Genomic DNA, 20,166 nt, shown 5'->3' on the forward strand with positions numbered 1-20,166 from the left:
GGATTTATTGCCAAGTATGTTTTCATCTCCAAGGATTTAACATTGGTCTTTAGTGCAGACGCTAATAATACAAACAAATAATAACATATATAACATACAAGAAACATATTAAGAGTAATAATAATAATAATAATAATAATAATAATAATAATAATAATGTAAGTATTTGTAAATGTAAATGCGTTATTTGAAAAATAAATGAGTTACCTGTAAATTCATGCCAAAAGTAGGGGAATTACAGTAAAACATTACTTCCAACACTGATAAAATATGAGAAAATAGTGGAAAATGCCTCTCTACGTCTCCGAGAGCTCAAAGTTACTTCTTCAAATTGCTCATTTAGTCTCACAAACAGCCCAAATACATAAAGAGATTCAGTTTACAATTAAAGCTGACAAAGGTAGGCAGGAAATTCTCTTATTTTAGAAGTTCAGATAATAGAAAGTTTGGTAATTTTCACAATTTTTGCTTGGAAAAAAAGGCCTGTTGTACAGTAAACTTATTTAAATCTGCCAGTCAAGATAGGGTCCTTTACTTTTACTGTAAAAGCAAAGAAACCAAGATATTCTTGAATGCACTTTGTTTTTGTTTCCATTTATATCATCAAAGAACTCATGATTGATGTTTGAACTTTTTCTAAAAAAGCAGTTGCAGAGAGAGTTTAGAGCCGCTTGGATACCATCATAACGTCTCAAGTGTGACGCTTTACACTCAGTGTCTCCTTCTCTGTCCATCAGACGTTGCAGAGGGAGATCGAGGGCCACCAGCCTCGCGTCGACGAAGTGCTGGAGCGAGGAAGGAGGATGGCGGCGGCCGCCAGCGCAGAGGGCAGACCGGAGGCAGAGCGAATCACGGAGCAGCTGAAGGAGCTGGAGGAGGCGTGGGCCCGGCTGCAGGACGAGATGGCCAAGCGCAGGGAGAGGCTGAGCGGCTCCAGCTTGGCCCAGCACTACTACAACGACGCGGATGAGGCGGAAGCATGGATAGGGGAGCAGGAGCTGTACATGATCGCGGATGAAAAGGCCAAGGTGAGGAGCGGAGCGCGACAGACAAGCGGGCAGGCTAACTGCAGATGTTTAAAACAGATCTTATTATCTGAATCAAAACAAGGCATATCATCCTGTGCAAACATCAAGTGGCACTGCATTCATTACCATGATTACATGGTTTGGGCTTTCTTCAATTAAGTTGACATGCTTTTTAAAAGTGGCACCCTCTATTGAGAGCTCATTTGGAGTGTTTTATTTTGCTTTGATGTGAAGTCTCCTCTTCATTTTTTGCATAATTTCATAGCTGTTTTTCTTCGTCCTCCTCCTCCTCTTCTTCCTCCGTCTCTCCAGGATGAGCAGAGTGCCATGTTGATGCTAAAGCGCCACGTGATCCTCAAGCAAGCAGTGGACGACTATGCCGACTCCATTCAGAAGCTGGCTGACCGTGCCCAAAAAATGTTTGCCGAGGACCATCCTGATGGGTTTGTGCCTTTATAGTTTGATGTAAACACTGAAAGAATTACATCTGAGGATGCTAATTCACTCATGTTGTCCCAGTCAGTCATGGTTTAGGGTGATAAGAGACACAAGTGTGATAATTCCTGTTTTCCTAATCACACGCCTTATCTAGAGTAAACCCAAATCCAATCTCTTCGCCATTTTCTCATTTTCTCCATCCTCCCTGCATCTCATTTCCTTGCTTCCTCTCCTTTCACCTTGTCTGCAGCGAGGAGATCATCAGGCGACAGGGCCAGGTGGATAAGCAGTACGCAGGGCTGAGGGAGCTGGCGGAGGACCGCAGGAAGAAGCTGGACCACACTTACCACCACTTCCTGCTGAGCCGAGAGGTGGAGGACCTGGAGCACTGGATCGCAGAGAGAGACGTGGTGGCTTCCTCTCAGGAGATGGGCCAGGACCTGGACCACGTCACGGTATTACTCACACAAAAAACATGCACAGATGTGATCATACAAAATATGAACATTATAGCATATGCAGATAAACTTAGAGAGACTTGCTCTGCGTCAACAGACAAGAAACTTTATGGCTCATATTTCACCAAAATTTGCTTTTTATCATCTTAAAAACATAGACAATCTGTGACCATTTATCTCTCTAAGTGACACAGAGCCAAATGCCTTTTATTATTCAATTTTTATCATTTTTATTTATTTTTTTCTTGTCTGCCTTAGTCTGTTTACATTTGTCTTGTTGTCAGCTCTGTAAAGTATTTTTTAATTGCACTAACCTGTTTGAAAGGTGCTATAAAGTTTGACTGATTGATGTAGTAGAGATTCTCTAATTCACAAAATGCTGCATGTGACCATTTTTTAAGTGACAAACCATGTTATCTATTTTTGGAGCTGTTTTAGATGAATGATGAGATGTTCATGGACTGGGAATTTCTACATCTACAAATAAACAAAAATCAAAACTAAGGAGCAAATGATAGAAATGTCTCATAAACAAGAGAAAAGCAATCAGATAGTTTCCCTATAATCTATTATACAATGTTTTTTATGCTTTTGCTTCTTTTAGTATAATGATTACAGACCATCTGTTTTAATAAATAAATGCAGTTTACAGTGGCCGTGTCCCGGACTAAGAATTTTCATCGTCTAATCTGATTTGTCAAGTCTTGCCTATCGTCAGCTGATAATTCAAATATGTTTTTATTTTGCTTATTGATCCATATTCTACTTTGAGACAATTTCAGTTATTTCCACACCAGACAAAAGAGCTTAAGCACCAAAATAAACAATTTATTGTAATGATTTGGCATAAGAATATATTTTATAATACAATGTATTCCAAGAGGCCTGAACGTGTGGCTACAAAAAAAATGATTTTGTCAATGCAAGGACAACAAAGGCTTTTAAGTCCCAGACAGTCTCTTTACATTCCTTTTTAAATGGACCACCTTTGTGTTTTCTCAGTGTTGCATACAAAACATTGCAAACTGTGACTACATTTCCCTTAAATGGCCCATAAAATAGCTTAAAAATTCTATATTTATTTTGCTTTTGTCCGTGCTACTATTAGACATACATGTCATTTTGATTATACAACAGGAAAAGAGCAGGACAATATACCAGCATACACGATGAAAAAAAGAAATAAATAAAAAAGGATGTATTCCATCCAGTGCTGTTTGTTGTGTGTCTGGGGTGCGTGTGTAGGTGTGTGTTTGTAGGTGCTGCAGCTGCGCTGTCCGCAGGACTGAAAGGGAGTGGAAGAGATCAATAGACAGACAGACAAAACACATCACTAAGTAACTGTAGTTTGGTTGAGATGAGACAGAGAGAGAGATATTCAAGCAGCTAGCAGCAAAAGTCTGATTCTACGTGCCTCGCTCACTGATTTTCACAAATATTTAGAGCTCTGTAACCTCCATGTTCTTACGTGAGCGCTCTTCTTTATACATATATAACAAAATAGTCTATACATCATGATTTATTGGGAGAAACCAAGGACTCTATGTCAAATCAGACATCCAGATCCCTTTTATAGCCCAGATAGAAATATCTTTTTTTCTGGTACCACATTTTCTTGCAATTGTGAAGATTTGACTGTGACATTGGCAGTCGAATCAGGCTCCTATCAGGGGTCACCTCTAATTTGAAGATATCAATTTTTTTTGGGCACTTAATTAAAAAAATGTCTTTCTCTTGTTACCATATGGGCCCCCCATCTTGAACATTATCCCATGCAGCTTTGAAACTACATTAAATTCCTACTTCCACATAAAAAAAAGATTCTTATGTTACCTATTTTCAAAGAAAAATAAAACATATCTATCTCTTCTCTTCAGCTTCTGAGGGATAAGTTCAGAGAGTTTGCCCGCGAGACGGGAATGGTGGGTCAGGAACGAGTGGATTTGGTCAACGAAACGATAGACGAGCTGATCGAAGCCGGCCACACGGAGGCAGCCACCATGGCAGAGTGGAAGGACACCATCAATGAGAGCTGGGCTGATCTGCTGGAGCTCATCGACACTCGTGCTCAGCTCCTCACTACATCCTACGAACTGCTCAAGTAAGAACAACAGTATTGATGCACCAGAAAGACAAACATTTATCTGGACTGATGCTATTTCGAGTTCATGTCTAACCCTGTAATCCAACAAAATGTGTCCAAATAAGTCGATTATTGTAAGTAGGATGACAAATGTGATGATAATACGCACAAAGAGGCTGAGAGATCAATTCTTTTATTTAAGGTACTTTGATGATGGGAAGGAGCTCGTGGTTCAGATCCACGAGAAGCAGAAAGAGCTGCCTGAAGACGTTGGAGAGGACTTCAGCAAAGCTGAGTCCTTCCACAGAATGCACGCCGCCTTTGAGAGAGACATCACCGCTCTAGGCAAACAGGTACAACACAGGGGATCAGCCCTTTTGCTCTGAGGGAACACAGCGGGCGGCGGCCGAGAGGCAGACTTTGATGATTCACATCTAGAGGGAGGAGAGAGTGCTGCAATATTTGGGGTGAACCATGAAAACTTGTATCAAAGGGTGAGAAGCTGTAAACGGTGGTCCGGTGGGGGGATTCTTACATTTGTATCAGCCTCTTAATCCCATAGCTCTGAGATTGATGAGATTTAAAAAATTGAAGCTGCAGTAATCAATATTTCTGTATCAACAATGGTTCAAAATAATAAATGTAATGTGAGTGTTAATCTTGTTTAGGGAATCATCTATCACTCTGCTGCTTACTTCAGCTCTATTATCTAAATATCCTTGACAAACGCTTGTGTAAGTTACATATTTGACCATGATTGACCTCCAAACTGGATTAATGTAACAAAATCCTGCTCATACATACAAATCTTACACTCAGATTTCCTTTTTTTGCTTTTTATTTATATAAACACTAAGACACAACATAGAACACCTTTTTCTTAAAAATTGCCACAAACGTCCACTTGAACTCATTGGTAAACTGATTAGATTTTGGTGGCCCTGGTCAAAGTCACTGTGACCTTGCGTCCATCTCATCCTCGAGAACACAACGTGTCTGGAACGCCTTGATGGCAATTCCTCAAATTTGGTGCAAATGTCGTCTTGGACTCAAAAATAAACTAATTAGAATTTGGTGGACAAAGGTCGCTTCAACATCATAAAATATGCTTTTGGATTTAACTCAATAATTCACACACTAAACTTCACACACATATGTCAAATAGGATAAAATTATGAATTGATGACATTTTATACCAAAAAGGTTAACATCGGTCAACCTTACTGTGTCATCATAATGTTCTGCAAAAACACTTTTCTTGTCATTACTCAGCGTCATATCTTAGGAGCAGAGAGGGAGACATTTGGTCAGAACTGGTAACATTAATCTTTGGTGCCCACCTTGAAACTGTGCTAACTGTATCGATCAACTGTGCTAACGGGGTGAAGATGTGTGTCGATGTTAACTATGAGTTCAACTTAAATGGTTCACTTAGCCAAACAACCACAAAGCAGCAATTCTCGTTTATCTCATGCCTGGCCCAAACACTGTTCCATATCAAACACTGATGTAAGGTTACAATAAGTAAAACACAATTTTTGAATGCAGGTAGACTTTAATTTTTTTAACTTCAATGATTTGACCTTTCTTGATTTTCTTTTTCCTCCAGGTTCAACAGTACCAGGAGACTGCTTCACGGCTTCATGCCCAGTATGCAGGGAGCCAAGCGGATGCCATCCAGGCCTCAGAGCGGGAGGTGGTGGAAGCCTGGAAGGGCCTGCTGGATGCCTGCGACGGCCGCAGGGCGCAACTGGTGGACACGGCTGAAAAGTTCCGCTTTTTCACCATGGTGCGAGACCTGATGGCTTGGATGGAGAGCACCATCCAGCAGATTGAGACTCAGGAGAAACCCAGGTGAGCAAGCCTTGAGTGTTTAAGTTTAATTAGATTTTCAGTCAAAATTTTGACTTGATATTAGCACTGATTTCTGCAAAAGTCTAAACAGCTGATTCAGACAGATTCAAACCTGAAACGTTGCCCTTTGAGTTTTTGAGTTTTGCGGTTTATTCACATCAGTAATACTACTCAATGTAAATTTGGACATTCACTTTTTTTGTGGGTATAGATGAATAAAAGACATCTCCTAACACAGAGCTTACATGAGTTTTAAGTATTATTTCTATATGTATAATTCATTTTTTATGCTGGCCAGGTAGAAACAATAAAATGTCTACTCAGTAATAAGATGTGAGCTAAAATAATTAATAATTAATAAAATAGTCAAATTATTAACATTGATTTCTGCCAATTCCAAAGGGTGTTTTCTCCTATTTTCCCAAGGAGAGTATCTTTACTTTTTATTCACATCAATTTCAATAGTCAGTTTAAATATGAACATGTCATTTTTGTGGGCAAGAAGGATAAAAACAGCCCTCAACACAGAGCTTAACTGAGTTAAATGAGGTTTCTAAGGAGAATTACTAGATGTGTATATACATAATTCATATTCTATGCTGGTCTGAAAGAGAAAAAGAAAGTCTACAAAGTAATAAGATTCAAAGTCAAGTAAATTATTTATTAAAAGTGGGAAATTATCAACATTTCTTCCATTTCCAAAGGCTGTTTTCTTTTATTTTCTAAAAGGTGATATGAATCAGACACCTGAAACCTTGCCTTTGAGTGTTTGTGTTTTGAATTTATGAATATCATGAGTCAATCGAAAAAAATGTTAGTATGAATATTCTCAACTAAGTCTTAGAATATAGGCTCAAATAAAATCAATGAATTAAAACTATATATTTCATATGAAGGTGGGTGGCTCTGTGATGCAGTGGTTAGCACTGTCGCCTCACAGTAAGTGGGTTACTCTGTTTGCATGCTCTCCCCAGGTTCACTGGCTTCCTCCCATGGTCTGAATACATGCAGGTTAGGCTAATTGGTGACTCTAAAATTGCCCGAAGGTGTGAATTTGTCTGTCTCTGTCTCAGCCCTGTGATAGTCTGGCGACCCGTCTGGGGGTTACCCGCCTGTCGCTCAGCGTCAGCTGGGATAGCCTCCAGCCCCAGGCAACCTGCAAAGGATAAGCAGTTACCAATAATGAATGAATTAATGAATTTCATATTATTCATTGTATAATTAAATCGATAAACACACATTTTAAAACAGATTTTAATTTGTTATGATAGGCATTGCTCTCAGTAGTTGGTCCCAGTTGGTCTAAATTGGTTTCCTTATTTTAACCACATGTGATATGGAAGTCATAATAACTTTAATGAAGAATAATCAGGTGATTAAAGGCAGTATGCAATTTTTATTTTTGTTTCATTACAGAAAAAAACTATAATTCACCCTAAAATCAATTTGCACACAAGCAGAAATTCTAAATAAACATTTTTTTTTGCCTTTCTGTTTTTTCACTAATACCTTGCTAATTTTTGGGTCACTTGTTCTTTTGTTGCTCATTGCCTTTTGCCCATGTTTCTAAGGGGTTAAAAAGCAAAATCCAGTTTTTGCTTCCCCTTCATTCCTTGTTTTGTGCCTTGTTTTTTTTCTCTTCCTTCCTTCCATCTTCCCCTCCTCATGTCCTTTCCTATTTTGCAGTAAGTAACAAAGATGTGTTGGGGACATGTAGTGGAGTAAAAGTACATTTTATTTAGAAAATGTAGTGGAGCAAAAGTGAAAGTTGACAGAAATATACAATCTCAAGTAAGGTACAGGTACTCCCAAAAGTACTGTCATGAAGTATTCAGTCATTTTCTGTAACTGTCATGAAGTATTATTCTCACATTTCACCACTGCCTGTATTAGACAGAGGACAGCTGCGAGAAGTTGGTCATGGCTGTTGCAGTTCCCGTCCCTACCAACAGAGGTAGATGCACTTCATGCATTACATCTTATCACTTTATATCTTTCCTCCTCTTCATCAGGGATGTCTCATCTGTGGAGCTCCTGCAGAAGTACCACCAGGGGATCCGCTCCGAGATCGAGGCCAGGGGAGCAAAATTCACTGACTGCATAGACCTCGGCAAAGCCCTGCTGACACGCAAGCACCGAGACTCTGCTGAGGTAAGGCTTCAGCAGCAGAGACAGCTTCTTTTCATCCTCAGCTGGGCCTCAAATTGCTGCTTTCATTAGATTTAATTACTTTTCTGGGAGTGATTGTTCTTGTCTGGCACAATGGAACCAATTGGATTGCCACGAAAGAAAAATTTCCACTCATCTTACACTCATCAGGGAGACTATAAAGCAAACACTAATTAGAAATGGAAAAGCCAAAAGAATTTAAATGAGCAATTGACCCCGGCCTGAATTTTACGTGCGGTTAATTACTTCACAATACTAATTCTTGGAGGATAATAGCCGCTCTTGGAGCTGAGATGTTTAATAATGCTGATATGTAACTGCGACTGTTATAACTGCTTGTGTCAGATCAAAGAGAAGCTGGTCCAGCTGATGGAGAAAAGGAAGGAGATGATGTTCAAGTGGGACGACAGATGGGACTGGCTTAGACTCTGTGAGTAAAACCACGATAACCCTCAACCCCTAAAATAAAAATCCTTTACATTATTCCTTTCACAAATATGCCAATGACTAACTGATGATAAAACTTATATATGTGCTCTTTTAATCTTCCCTATTCAGCATCAAAGATTTAAGTCTAGATAGAAATTGCTACTTTATAAAAAATTGACAACCACAGTTAAAGCTGACTGTAATATTTCTGAAAATGTCCTCAGTTTCAAAGATATCCTCCATGTCTCAACATGTTTTCATTTTCCAGAGAATGTCCTCCTCCATTTCTAAAATTTTTCTCGTTTTAAATAAAAATTATTTACTTTTAAAAATGCCCTCACTTCCTAAAATCTCCAAATTTCATTCAAAATGTTTTTAGTTTCCAAAATATTTACACATTCGAAAAATGTCCTTTTACCTTGTCTTTATTTTATAAACTTTCTGAAAGTTGTCCTATTAAAAAAACCTTTGTAAAAATAGCCCCACTCCCCTGATAAAAATGTCCTACTGTCCTAAAAAATGCTCTAAAGAAAAGCATGACAAAAATGTCTCTATTCTGTAAAAATCATCTTCTAAAAACGTGCTTGTGTCCTTTCCACTTTGTAAACTTTCCAAAATCCTTTCTAAAAATGCCCAACCCAGGGGCAAAATGTCCTTCATTTACAATATACAGAAATTTTAAAAATGTCTTAGTGTCCTTGTCCTTTGTAAACACATATGTTTTTCCCCCCAAAATTCCTCTGCCCTTACAAAAATGTCCAACATTTCTAAAACATGTCTTCACTTCGTAAATTTTCGACATCCTTGTTAAAAGAAAAAAAGAATCTCCAAAAAGGCCACTTGCTTTACAAAAATGTCCTTATTTTCTAAAAGTTGAAGTCTTTCCAAAAATATCTCTTTAAAAAAAAAAACAAAAAACCTTCCTTAAAATATCTCCTCCCTTGCAAGAATGTCATTCTAAATACAATACAATACATTTCTAAAACTTGTTTCTTTTTGTAAACTTTTCAAAAATGAACTTGTTTTAAAAATGGAAAATAGTCTTGACTATAAAAAGTATTCATGTATTCATGTAACTTTATGAACAGCAGAGTTCAAATAATGGCCAGCGTACATAATGACCACTGTCTTTGTTGTCTCCAGTGCTGGAGGTGTGTCAGTTTGCACGGGACGCCTCAGTGGCTGAGGCCTGGCTGATCGCTCAGGAACCCTACGTGTCCAGTAGAGACCTGGGTCACACTGTAGATGAGGTTGAGAAACTCCTCAAGAGGCACGAGGCCTTCGAGAAATCCACCGCCACCTGGGAAGAGCGTTTCTCTGCATTGGAGCGCCTCACTACGGTATGGGGAAAAAAAAAAAAGAATTATTAAAGTTGAAAAACTTAAAATAAACACCATGGTCTTGGCAGAAAAATTACTTGGGAAAAAATCTTATCTGCAGGCTTATACATCAACTTTGAACAAAATGAATTAGCTCATAAAGGTCGAAGAGGATGGCAGTAATGTGTCGTAACATGTTGGATTAAACAGCGGATAAGGTACTGATTCCACTTCACTCGTGTTGCAGCTGGAGTTGTTGGAGCTCAGGAATCAGCAACAAGAGATGGAGCAGTTCATTAAAGAGGAGCAACGTTCAGACAAAGAGAGCAGGTATGCACACTCCCACACACATGCAGATCTTTATACGGTACACCAGTAGTTCTCAAACTTTTTATAATTGACATGCCATATTAGAGTGTTTTTGGCCATTTTTGTAATATTGTATGCTATGGCTTGTCTTGGCATGCTATTTTATGCTGTTTTGAGACGTTTTCAGCTGTTTTTAGTACATGTCATTTTTTTGAACATGCCCTTTTTTGATTTTTTTTCATACTATAGCCTTGCCTTTTTGGTCAATTTTTCAACATGCCGTATTTTGGGTTTTTTGGCTGTTTTTGCAGCATTCTGTGCAATGGCGCGCCTCGGCAGGTTAATCTATGCTGTTTTGAAGTGTTTTCGGCTTTTTTTAGGACATGTCATATTTTGACATTTTTGCCATACTATAGCCTTGCCTTTTCGGTCAATTTTTCAACATGCCCTATTTTGTTTTTTTGGCTGTTTTTGCAGGATTCTATGCAATGGCGCATCTCGGCACGCTATTTTATGCTGTTTTGAAGTGTTTTCAGTTGTTTTTAGGACATGTCATATTTTGACATTTTTGCCATACTATAGCCTTGCCTTTTCGGTCAATTTTTCAACATGCTGTATTTTGGTTTTTTTGGCTGTTTTTGCAGGGTTCTATGCAATTGCGCATCTCGGCACGCTATTTTATGCTGTTTTGAAGTGTTTTCAGCTGTTTTTAGGACGTGTCATATTTTGACATTTTTGCCATACTATAGCCTTGCCTTTTCGGTCAATTTTTCAACATGCCGTATTTTTGGTTTTTTGACTGTTCTGTTTCTGAGGAATTTTTGCAATGGCGCGTCTCGGCAGGTTATTCTATGCTGTTTTGAAGTATTTTCAGCTGTTTTTGGGACATGTCATATTTTGACATTTTTGCCATACTATAGCCTTGCCTTTTCGGTCAATTTTTCAACATGCTGTATTTTTGGTTTTTTGGCTGTTTTTGCAGGATTCTTTGCAATGGCGCATCTCAGCAGGTTATTCTATGCTGTTTTGAAGTGTTTTCAGCTGTTTTTAGGACGTGTCATATTTTGACATTTTTGCCATACTATAGCCTTGCCTTTACGGTCAATTTTTCAACATGCTGTATTTTGGGTTTTTTGGCTGTTTTTGCAGGATTCTTTGCAATGGTGGGTTTCGGCAGTGTATTCTATGCTACTTTGAAGTGTTTTCTGGTGTTTTTAGGATATGTCATATTTTGACATTTTTGCCATACTATAGCCTTGCCTTTTTGGTCAATTTTTCAACATGCTGTATTTTGGGTTTTTTGGCTGTTTTTGCAGGATTCTTTGCAATGGCGCGTCTCGGCAGGGTATTCTGTGCTGTTTTGAAGTATTTTCAGCTGTTTTTACGATGTGTCATATTTTGACATTTTTGCCATACTATAGCCTTGCCTTTCTGGCCAATTTTTCAACATGCCGTATTTTGTTTTTTTTTTGGCTGTTTTTGCAGGATTCTTTGCAATGGCACGTCTCGGCAGGTTAATCTATGCTGTTTTGAAGTGTTTTCGGCTTTTTTTAGGACATGTCATATTTTGACATTTTTGCCATACTATAGCCTTGCCTTTTCGGTCAATTTTTCAACATGCCGTATTTTTGGTTTTTTGACTGTTTCTGAGGAATTTTTGCAGTGGCGCGTCTCGGCAGGTTATTCTATGCTGTTTTAAAGTATTTTCAGCTGTTTTTAGGACATGTCATATTTTGACATTTTTGCCATACTATAGCCTTGCCTTTTCGGTCAGTTTTTCAACATGCCGTATTTTTGGTTTTTAGGCTGTTTTTGCAGGATTCTTTGCAATGGCGCATCTCAGCAGGTTATTCTATGCTACTTTGAAGTATTTTCAGCATTTTTTAGGACGTGCCATATTTTGACGTTTTTGTCATACTATAGCCTTGCCTTTTCGGTTAATTTTTCAACATGCCGTATTTTGGGTTTGTTGGCTGTTTTTGCAGGATTCTTTGCAATGGTGCGTCTCGGCAGGGTATTCTGTGCTGTTTTGAAGTATTTTCAGCTGTTTTTAGGACGTGTCATATTTTGACATTTTTGCCATACTATAGCCTTGCGTTTCTGGCCAATTTTTCAACATGCCGTATTTTTTTTTTTTTGGCTGTTTTTGCAGGATTCTATGCAATTGCGCATCTCGGCACGCTATTTTATGCTACTTTGAAGTGTTTTCAGCTGTTTTTAGGATATGTCATATTTTGACATTTTTGCCATACTATAGCCTTGCCTTTTCGGTCAATTTTTCAACATGCCGTATTTTTGGTTTTTTGGCTGTTTTTGCAGGATTCTTTGCAATGGCGCATCTCAGCAGGTTATTCTATGCTGTTTTGAAGTGTTTTCAGCTGTTTTTAGGATATGTCATATTTTGACATTTTTGCCATACTATAGCCTTGCCTTTTCAGTCAATTTTTCAACATGCCGTATTTTGGGGTTTTTTGACTGTTTCTGAGGAATTTTTGCAATGGCGCGTCTCGGCAGGTTATTCTGTGCTGTTTTGAAGTATTTTTAGCTGTTTTTAGGATGTGTCATATTTTGACATTTTTGCCATACTATAGCCTTGCCTTTTCGGTCAATTTTTCAACATGACGTATTTTTGGTTTTTTGGCTGTTTTTGCAGGATTCTTTGCAATGGCGCGTCTTGGCAGTGTATTCTATGCTGTTTTGAAGTATTTTCAGCTGTTTTTACGACATGTCATATTTTGACATTTTTGCCATACTATAGCCTTGCCTTTCTGGCAGATTTTTCAACATGTCCTATTTTGGGTTTTTTTGGCTGTTTTTGCAGGATTCTATGCAATGGCGCATCTCGGCACGCTATTTTATGGTGTTTTGAAGTGTTTTCAGCTGTTTTTAGGACATGTCATATTTTGACATTTTTGCCATACTATAGCCTTGCCTTTTCGGTCAATTTTTCAACATGCCGTATTTTGGGTTTTTTGGCTGTTTTTGCAGGATTCTTTGCAATGGCGCATCTCAGCAGGTTATTCTATGCTGTTTCCAAGTGTTTTCAGCTGTTTTTAGGACGTGTCATATTTTGACATTTTTGCCATACTATAGCCTTGCCTTTTCGGTCAATTTTTCAACATGCCTTATTTTGGGTTTGTTGGCTGTTTTTGCAGGATTCTTTGCAATGGCGCGTCTCGGCAGGGTATTCTGTGCTGTTTTGAAGTATTTTCAGCATTTTTTAGGACGTGTCATATTTTGACATTTTTGCCATACTATAGCCTTGCCTTTTCGGTCAATTTTTCAACATGCCGTATTTTGGGTTTGTTGGCTGTTTTTGCAGGATTCTTTGCAATGGCGCATCTCGGCAGGGTATTCTGTGCTGTTTTGAAGTATTTTCAGCATTTTTTAGGACGTGTCATATTTTGACATTTTTGCCATACTATAGCCTTGCCTTTTTGGTCAATTTTTCAACATGCTGTATTTTGGGTTTTTTTGCTGTTTTTGCAGGATTCTTTGCAATGGCGCGTCTCGGCAGTGTATTCTGTGCTGTTTTGAAGTATTTTCAGCTGTTTTTAGGACGTGTCATATTTTGACATTTTTGCCATACTATAGCCTTGCCTTTCTGGCCAATTTTTCAACATGTCCTATTTTGGGTTTTTTTGACTGTTTTTGCAGGATTCTATGCAATGGCGCATCTCGGCACGCTATTTTATGCTGTTTTGAAGTGTTTTCAGTTGTTTTTAGGACATGTCATATTTTGACATTTTTGCCATAGTATAGCCTTGCCTTTTCGGTCAATTTTTCAACATGCTGTATTTTTGGTTTTTTGGCTGTTTTTGCAGGATTCTTTGCAATGGCGCATCTCAGCAGGTTATTCTATATTGTTTCCAAGTGTTTTCAGCTGTTTTTAGGACGTGTCATATTTTGACATTTTTGCCATACTATAGCCTTGCCTTTCTGGCCAATTTTTCAACATGCCGTATTTTTGGTTTTTTGGCTGTTTTTGCAGGATTCTTTGCAATGGCGCATCTCAGCAGGTTATTCTATGCTGTTTCCAAGTGTTTTCAGCTGTTTTTAGGACGTGTCATATTTTGACATTTTTGCCATACTATAGCCTTGCCTTTCTGGCCAATTTATCAACATGTCCTATTTTGGGTTTTTTGGCTGTTTTTGCAGGATTCTATGCAATGGCGCATCTCGGCACGCTATTTTATGCTGTTTTGAGGTGTTTTCAGCTGTTTTTAGGACATGTCATATTTTGACATTTTTGCCATACTATAGCCTTGCCTTTTCGGTCAATTTTTTAACATGCTGTATTTTGGGTTTTTTGCCTGTTTTTGCAGGATTCTTTGCAATGGCGCATCTCAGCAGGTTATTCTATGCTGTTTCCAAGTGTTTTCAGCGGTTTTTAGGACGTGTCATATTTTGACATTTTTGCCATACTATAGCCTTGCCTTTTCGGTCAATTTTTCAACATGCCGTATTTTGGGTTTGTTGGCTGTTTTTGCAGGATCCTTTGCAATGGCGCGTCTCGGCAGGGTATTCTGTGCTGTTTTGAAGTATTTTCAGCATTTTTTAGGACGTGTCATATTTTGACATTTTTGCCATACTATAGCCTTGCCTTTCTGGCCAATTTTTCAACATGTCCTATTTTGGGTTTTTTTGACTGTTTTTGCAGGATTCTATGCAATGGCGCATCTCGGCACGCTATTTTATGCTGTTTTGAAGTGTTTTCAGTTGTTTTTAGGACATGTCATATTTTGACATTTTTGCCATACTATAGCCTTGCCTTTTCGGTCAATTTTTCAACATGACGTATTTTTGGTTTTTTGGCTGTTTTTGCAGGATTCTTTGCAATGGCGCGTCTTGGCAGTGTATTCTATGCTGTTTTGAAGTATTTTCAGCTGTTTTTACGACATGTCATATTTTGACATTTTTGCCATACTATAGCCTTGCCTTTCTGGCAGATTTTTCAACATGTCCTATTTTGGGTTTTTTTGGCTGTTTTTGCAGGATTCTATGCAATGGCGCATCTCGGCACGCTATTTTATGGTGTTTTGAAGTGTTTTCAGCTGTTTTTAGGACATGTCATATTTTGACATTTTTGCCATACTATAGCCTTGCCTTTTCGGTCAATTTTTCAACATGCCGTATTTTGGGTTTTTTGGCTGTTTTTGCAGGATTCTTTGCAATGGCGCATCTCAGCAGGTTATTCTATGCTGTTTCCAAGTGTTTTCAGCTGTTTTTAGGACGTGTCATATTTTGACATTTTTGCCATACTATAGCCTTGCCTTTTCGGTCAATTTTTCAACATGCCTTATTTTGGGTTTGTTGGCTGTTTTTGCAGGATTCTTTGCAATGGCGCGTCTCGGCAGGGTATTCTGTGCTGTTTTGAAGTATTTTCAGCATTTTTTAGGACGTGTCATATTTTGACATTTTTGCCATACTATAGCCTTGCCTTTTCGGTCAATTTTTCAACATGCCGTATTTTGGGTTTGTTGGCTGTTTTTGCAGGATTCTTTGCAATGGCGCATCTCGGCAGGGTATTCTGTGCTGTTTTGAAGTATTTTCAGCATTTTTTAGGACGTGTCATATTTTGACATTTTTGCCATACTATAGCCTTGCCTTTTTGGTCAATTTTTCAACATGCTGTATTTTGGGTTTTTTTGCTGTTTTTGCAGGATTCTTTGCAATGGCGCGTCTCGGCAGTGTATTCTGTGCTGTTTTGAAGTATTTTCAGCTGTTTTTAGGACGTGTCATATTTTGACATTTTTGCCATACTATAGCCTTGCCTTTCTGGCCAATTTTTCAACATGTCCTATTTTGGGTTTTTTTGACTGTTTTTGCAGGATTCTATGCAATGGCGCATCTCGGCACGCTATTTTATGCTGTTTTGAAGTGTTTTCAGTTGTTTTTAGGACATGTCATATTTTGACATTTTTGCCATAGTATAGCCTTGCCTTTTCGGTCAATTTTTCAACATGCCGTATTTTTGGTTTTTTGGCTGTTTTTGCAGGATTCTTTGCAATGGCGCATCTCAGCAGGTTATTCTATATTGTTTCCAAGTGTTTTCAGCTGTTTTTAGGACGTGTCATATTTTGACATTTTTGCCATACTATAGCCTTGCCTTTCTGGCCAATTTTTCAACATGCCGTATTTTTGGTTTTTTGGCTGTTTTTGCAGGATTCTTTGCAATGGCGCATCTCAGCAGGTTATTCTATGCTGTTTTGAAGTGTTTTCAGCTGTTTTTAGGACATGTCATATTTTGACATTTTTGCCATACTATATAGCCTTGCCTTTTCGGTCAATTTTTCAACATGCCGTATTTTGGGGTTTTTGGCTGTTTTTGCAGGATTCTTTGCAATGGCGCATCTCAGCAGGTTATTCTATGCTGTTTCCAAGTGTTTTCAGCTGTTTTTAGGACGTGTCATATTTTGACATTTTTGCCATACTATAGCCTTGCCTTTTCGGTCAATTTTTCAACATGCTGTATTTTGGGTTTTTTGGCTGTTTCTGCAGGATTCTTTGCAATGGTGGGTTTCGGCAGTGTATTCTATGCTACTTTGAAGTGTTTTCAGCTGTTTTTAGGATATGTCATATTTTGACATTTTTGCCATACTATAGCCTTGCCTTTTCGGTCAATTTTTCAACATGCTGTATTTTGTTTTTTTTGGCTGTTTTTGCAGGATTCTTTGCAATGGCGCGTCTTGGCAGTGTATTCTATGCTGTTTTGAAGTATTTCAGCTGTTTTTACGACATGTCATATTTTGACATTTTTGCCATACTATAGCCTTGCCTTTCTGGCAGATTTTTCAACATGTCCTATTTTGGGTTTTTTTGGCTGTTTTTGCAGGATTCTTTGCAATGGCGCATCTCAGCAGGTTATTCTATGCTGTTTTGAAGTGTTTTCAGCTGTTTTTAGGACGTGTCATATTTTGACATTTTTGCCATACTATAGCCTTGCCTTTTTGGTCAATTTTTCAACATGCTGTATTTTGGGTTTTTTGGCTGTTTCTGCAGGATTCTTTGCAATGGTGGGTTTCGGCAGTGTATTCTATGCTACTTTGAAGTGTTTTCAGCTGTTTTTAGGATATGTCATATTTTGACATTTTTGCCATACTATAGCCTTGCCTTTTCGGTCAATTTTTCAACATGCTGTATTTTGTTTTTTTTGGCTGTTTTTGCAGGATTCTTTGCAATGGCGCGTCTTGGCAGTGTATTCTATGCTGTTTTGAAGTATTTCAGCTGTTTTTACGACATGTCATATTTTGACATTTTTGCCATACTATAGCCTTGCCTTTCTGGCAGATTTTTCAACATGTCCTATTTTGGGTTTTTTTGGCTGTTTTTGCAGGATTCTTTGCAATGGCGCATCTCAGCAGGTTATTCTATGCTGTTTTGAAGTGTTTTCAGCTGTTTTTAGGACGTGTCATATTTTGACATTTTTGCCATACTATAGCCTTGCCTTTTTGGTCAATTTTTCAACATGCTGTATTTTGTTTTTTTTGGCTGTTTTTGCAGGATTCTTTGCAATGGCGTGTCTTGGCAGTGTATTCTATGCTGTTTTGAAGTATTTTCAGCTGTTTTTACGACATGTCATATTTTGACATTTTTGCCATACTATAGCCTTGCCTTTTCGGTCAATTTTTCAACATGCCGTATTTTGGGTTTTTTGGCTGTTTTTGCAGGATTCTTTGCAATGGCGCATCTCAGCAGGTTATTCTGTGCTGTTTTGAAGTATTTTCAGCATTTTTTAGGACGTGTCATATTTTGACATTTTTGCCATACTATAGCCTTGCCTTTTTGGTCAATTTTTCAACATGCCGTATTTTGGGTTTTTTGGCTGTTTTTGCAGGATTCTTTGCAATGGCGCATCTCAGCAGGTTATTCTATGCTGTTTTGAAGTGTTTTCAGCTGTTTTTAGGACGTGTCATATTTTGACATTTTTGCCATACTATAGCCTTGCCTTTTCGGTCAATTTTTCAACATGCTGTATTTTTGGTTTTTTGACTGTGTTTGCAGGATTCTTTGCAATGGCGCGTCTTGGCAGTGTATTCTATGCTGTTTTGAAGTATTTTCAGCTGTTTTTACGACATGTCATATTTTGACATTTTTGCCATACTATAGCCTTGCCTTTTCGGTCAATTTTTCAACATGACGTATTTTTGGTTTTTTGGCTGTTTTTGCAGTATTCTTTGCAATGGCGCATCTCAGCAGGTTATTCTATGTTGTTTCCAAGTGTTTTCAGCTGTTTTTAGGACATGTCATATTTTGACATTTTTGCCATACTATAGCCTTGCCTTTCTGGGCAATTTTTCAACATGCCGTATTTTGGGTTTTTTGGCTGTTTTTGCAGGATTCTTTGCAATGGCGCATCTCAGCAGGTTATTCTATGCTGTTTTGAAGTGTTTTCAGCTGTTTTTAGGACGTGTCATATTTTGACATTTTTGCCATACTATAGCCTTGCCTTTCTGGGCAATTTTTCAACATGCCGTATTTTGGGTTTTTTGGCTGTTTTTGCAGGATTCTTTGCAATGGCGCATCTCAGCAGGTTATTCTATGCTGTTTTGAAGTGTTTTCAGCTGTTTTTAGGACGTGTCATATTTTGACATTTTTGCCATACTATAGCCTTGCCTTTCTGGGCAATTTTTCAACATGCCGTATTTTGGGTTTTTTGGCTGTTTTTGCAGGATTCTTTGCAATGGCGCATCTCAGCAGGTTATTCTATGCTGTTTTGAAGTGTTTTCAGCTGTTTTTAGGACGTGTCATATTTTGACATTTTTGCCATACTATAGCCTTGCCTTTTCGGTCAATTTTTCAACATGCCGTATTTTTGGTTTTTTGACTGTTTCTGCAGGATTCTTTGCAATGGCGCATCTCAGCAGGTTATTCTATGCTGTTTCCAAGTGTTTTCAGCTGTTTTTAGGACGTGTCATATTTTGACATTTTTGCCATACTATAGCCTTGCCTTTTTGGTCAATTTTTCAACATGCTGTATTTGGGGTTTTTTGGCTGTTTCTGCAGGATTCTTTGCAATGGTGGGTTTCGGCAGTGTATTCTATGCTACTTTGAAGTGTTTTCAGCTGTTTTTAGGATATGTCATATTTTGACATTTTTGCCATACTATAGCCTTGCCTTTTCGGTCAATTTTTCAACATGCCGTATTTTGGGTTTGTTGGCTGTTTTTGCAGGATTCTTTGCAATGGCGCGTCTCGGCAGGGTATTCTGTGCTGTTTTGAAGTATTTTCAGCATTTTTTAGGACGTGTCATATTTTGACATTTTTGCCATACTATAGCCTTGCCTTTCTGGCCAATTTTTCAACATGCCGTATTTTGGGTTTTTTGGCTGTTTTTGCAGGATTCTTTGCAATGGCGCATCTCAGCAGGTTATTCTATGCTGTTTTGAAGTGTTTTCAGCTGTTTTTAGGACGTGTCATATTTTGACATTTTTGCCATACTATAGCCTTGCCTTTTTGGTCAATTTTTCAACATGCTGTATTTTGTTTTTTTTGGCTGTTTTTGCAGGATTCTTTGCAATGGCGCGTCTTGGCAGTGTATTCTATGCTGTTTTGAAGTATTTTCAGCTGTTTTTACGACATGTCATATTTTGACATTTTTGCCATACTATAGCCTTGCCTTTCTGGCCAATTTTTCAACATGTCCTATTTTGGGTTTTTTTGGCTGTTTTTGCAGGATTCTATGCAATGGCGCATCTCGGCACGCTATTTTATGCTGTTTTGAAGTATTTTCAGCTGTTTTTAGGACGTGTCATATTTTGACATTTTTGCCATACTATAGCCTTGCCTTTTCGGTCAATTTTTCAACATGCCTTATTTTGGGTTTGTTGGCTGTTTTTGCAGGATTCTTTGCAATGGCGCGTCTCGGCAGGGTATTCTGTGCTGTTTTGAAGTATTTTCAGCATTTTTTAGGACGTGTCATATTTTGACATTTTTGCCATACTATAGCCTTGCCTTTCTGGCCAATTTTTCAACATGCCGTATTTTGGGTTTTTTGGCTGTTTTTGCAGGATTCTTTGCAATGGCGCATCTCAGCAGGTTATTCTATGCTACTTTGAAGTGTTTTCAGCTGTTTTTAGG

General features: G+C 38.2%; 1 protein-coding gene across 2 annotated transcripts in view; it reads left to right on the plus strand.

Annotated features, from left to right (window-relative positions):
* sptb (spectrin, beta, erythrocytic) overlaps positions 1-20,166 on the plus strand; it is a 107,133-nt gene that overhangs the window by 47,949 nt on the left and 39,018 nt on the right. For both annotated transcript variants that reach the window (XM_088087244.1, XM_088087245.1), the window contains 10 exons: positions 738-1,028; positions 1,341-1,471; positions 1,717-1,921; positions 3,802-4,025; positions 4,210-4,360; positions 5,617-5,861; positions 7,874-8,012; positions 8,376-8,460; positions 9,603-9,799; positions 10,026-10,108. In XM_088087244.1, the coding sequence (XP_087943370.1) occupies positions 738-1,028; positions 1,341-1,471; positions 1,717-1,921; positions 3,802-4,025; positions 4,210-4,360; positions 5,617-5,861; positions 7,874-8,012; positions 8,376-8,460; positions 9,603-9,799; positions 10,026-10,108 (1,751 nt within the window). The remainder of the gene's footprint in view (positions 1-737; positions 1,029-1,340; positions 1,472-1,716; positions 1,922-3,801; positions 4,026-4,209; positions 4,361-5,616; positions 5,862-7,873; positions 8,013-8,375; positions 8,461-9,602; positions 9,800-10,025; positions 10,109-20,166) is intronic.

The sequence above is a fragment of the Plectropomus leopardus genome, chromosome 14 (assembly GCF_026936395.1).
Source record: "Plectropomus leopardus strain MGB_pleo_1.0 chromosome 14, ASM2693639v1, whole genome shotgun sequence".
In the NCBI taxonomy this organism is placed as follows: Eukaryota; Metazoa; Chordata; class Actinopteri; order Perciformes; family Serranidae; genus Plectropomus; species Plectropomus leopardus.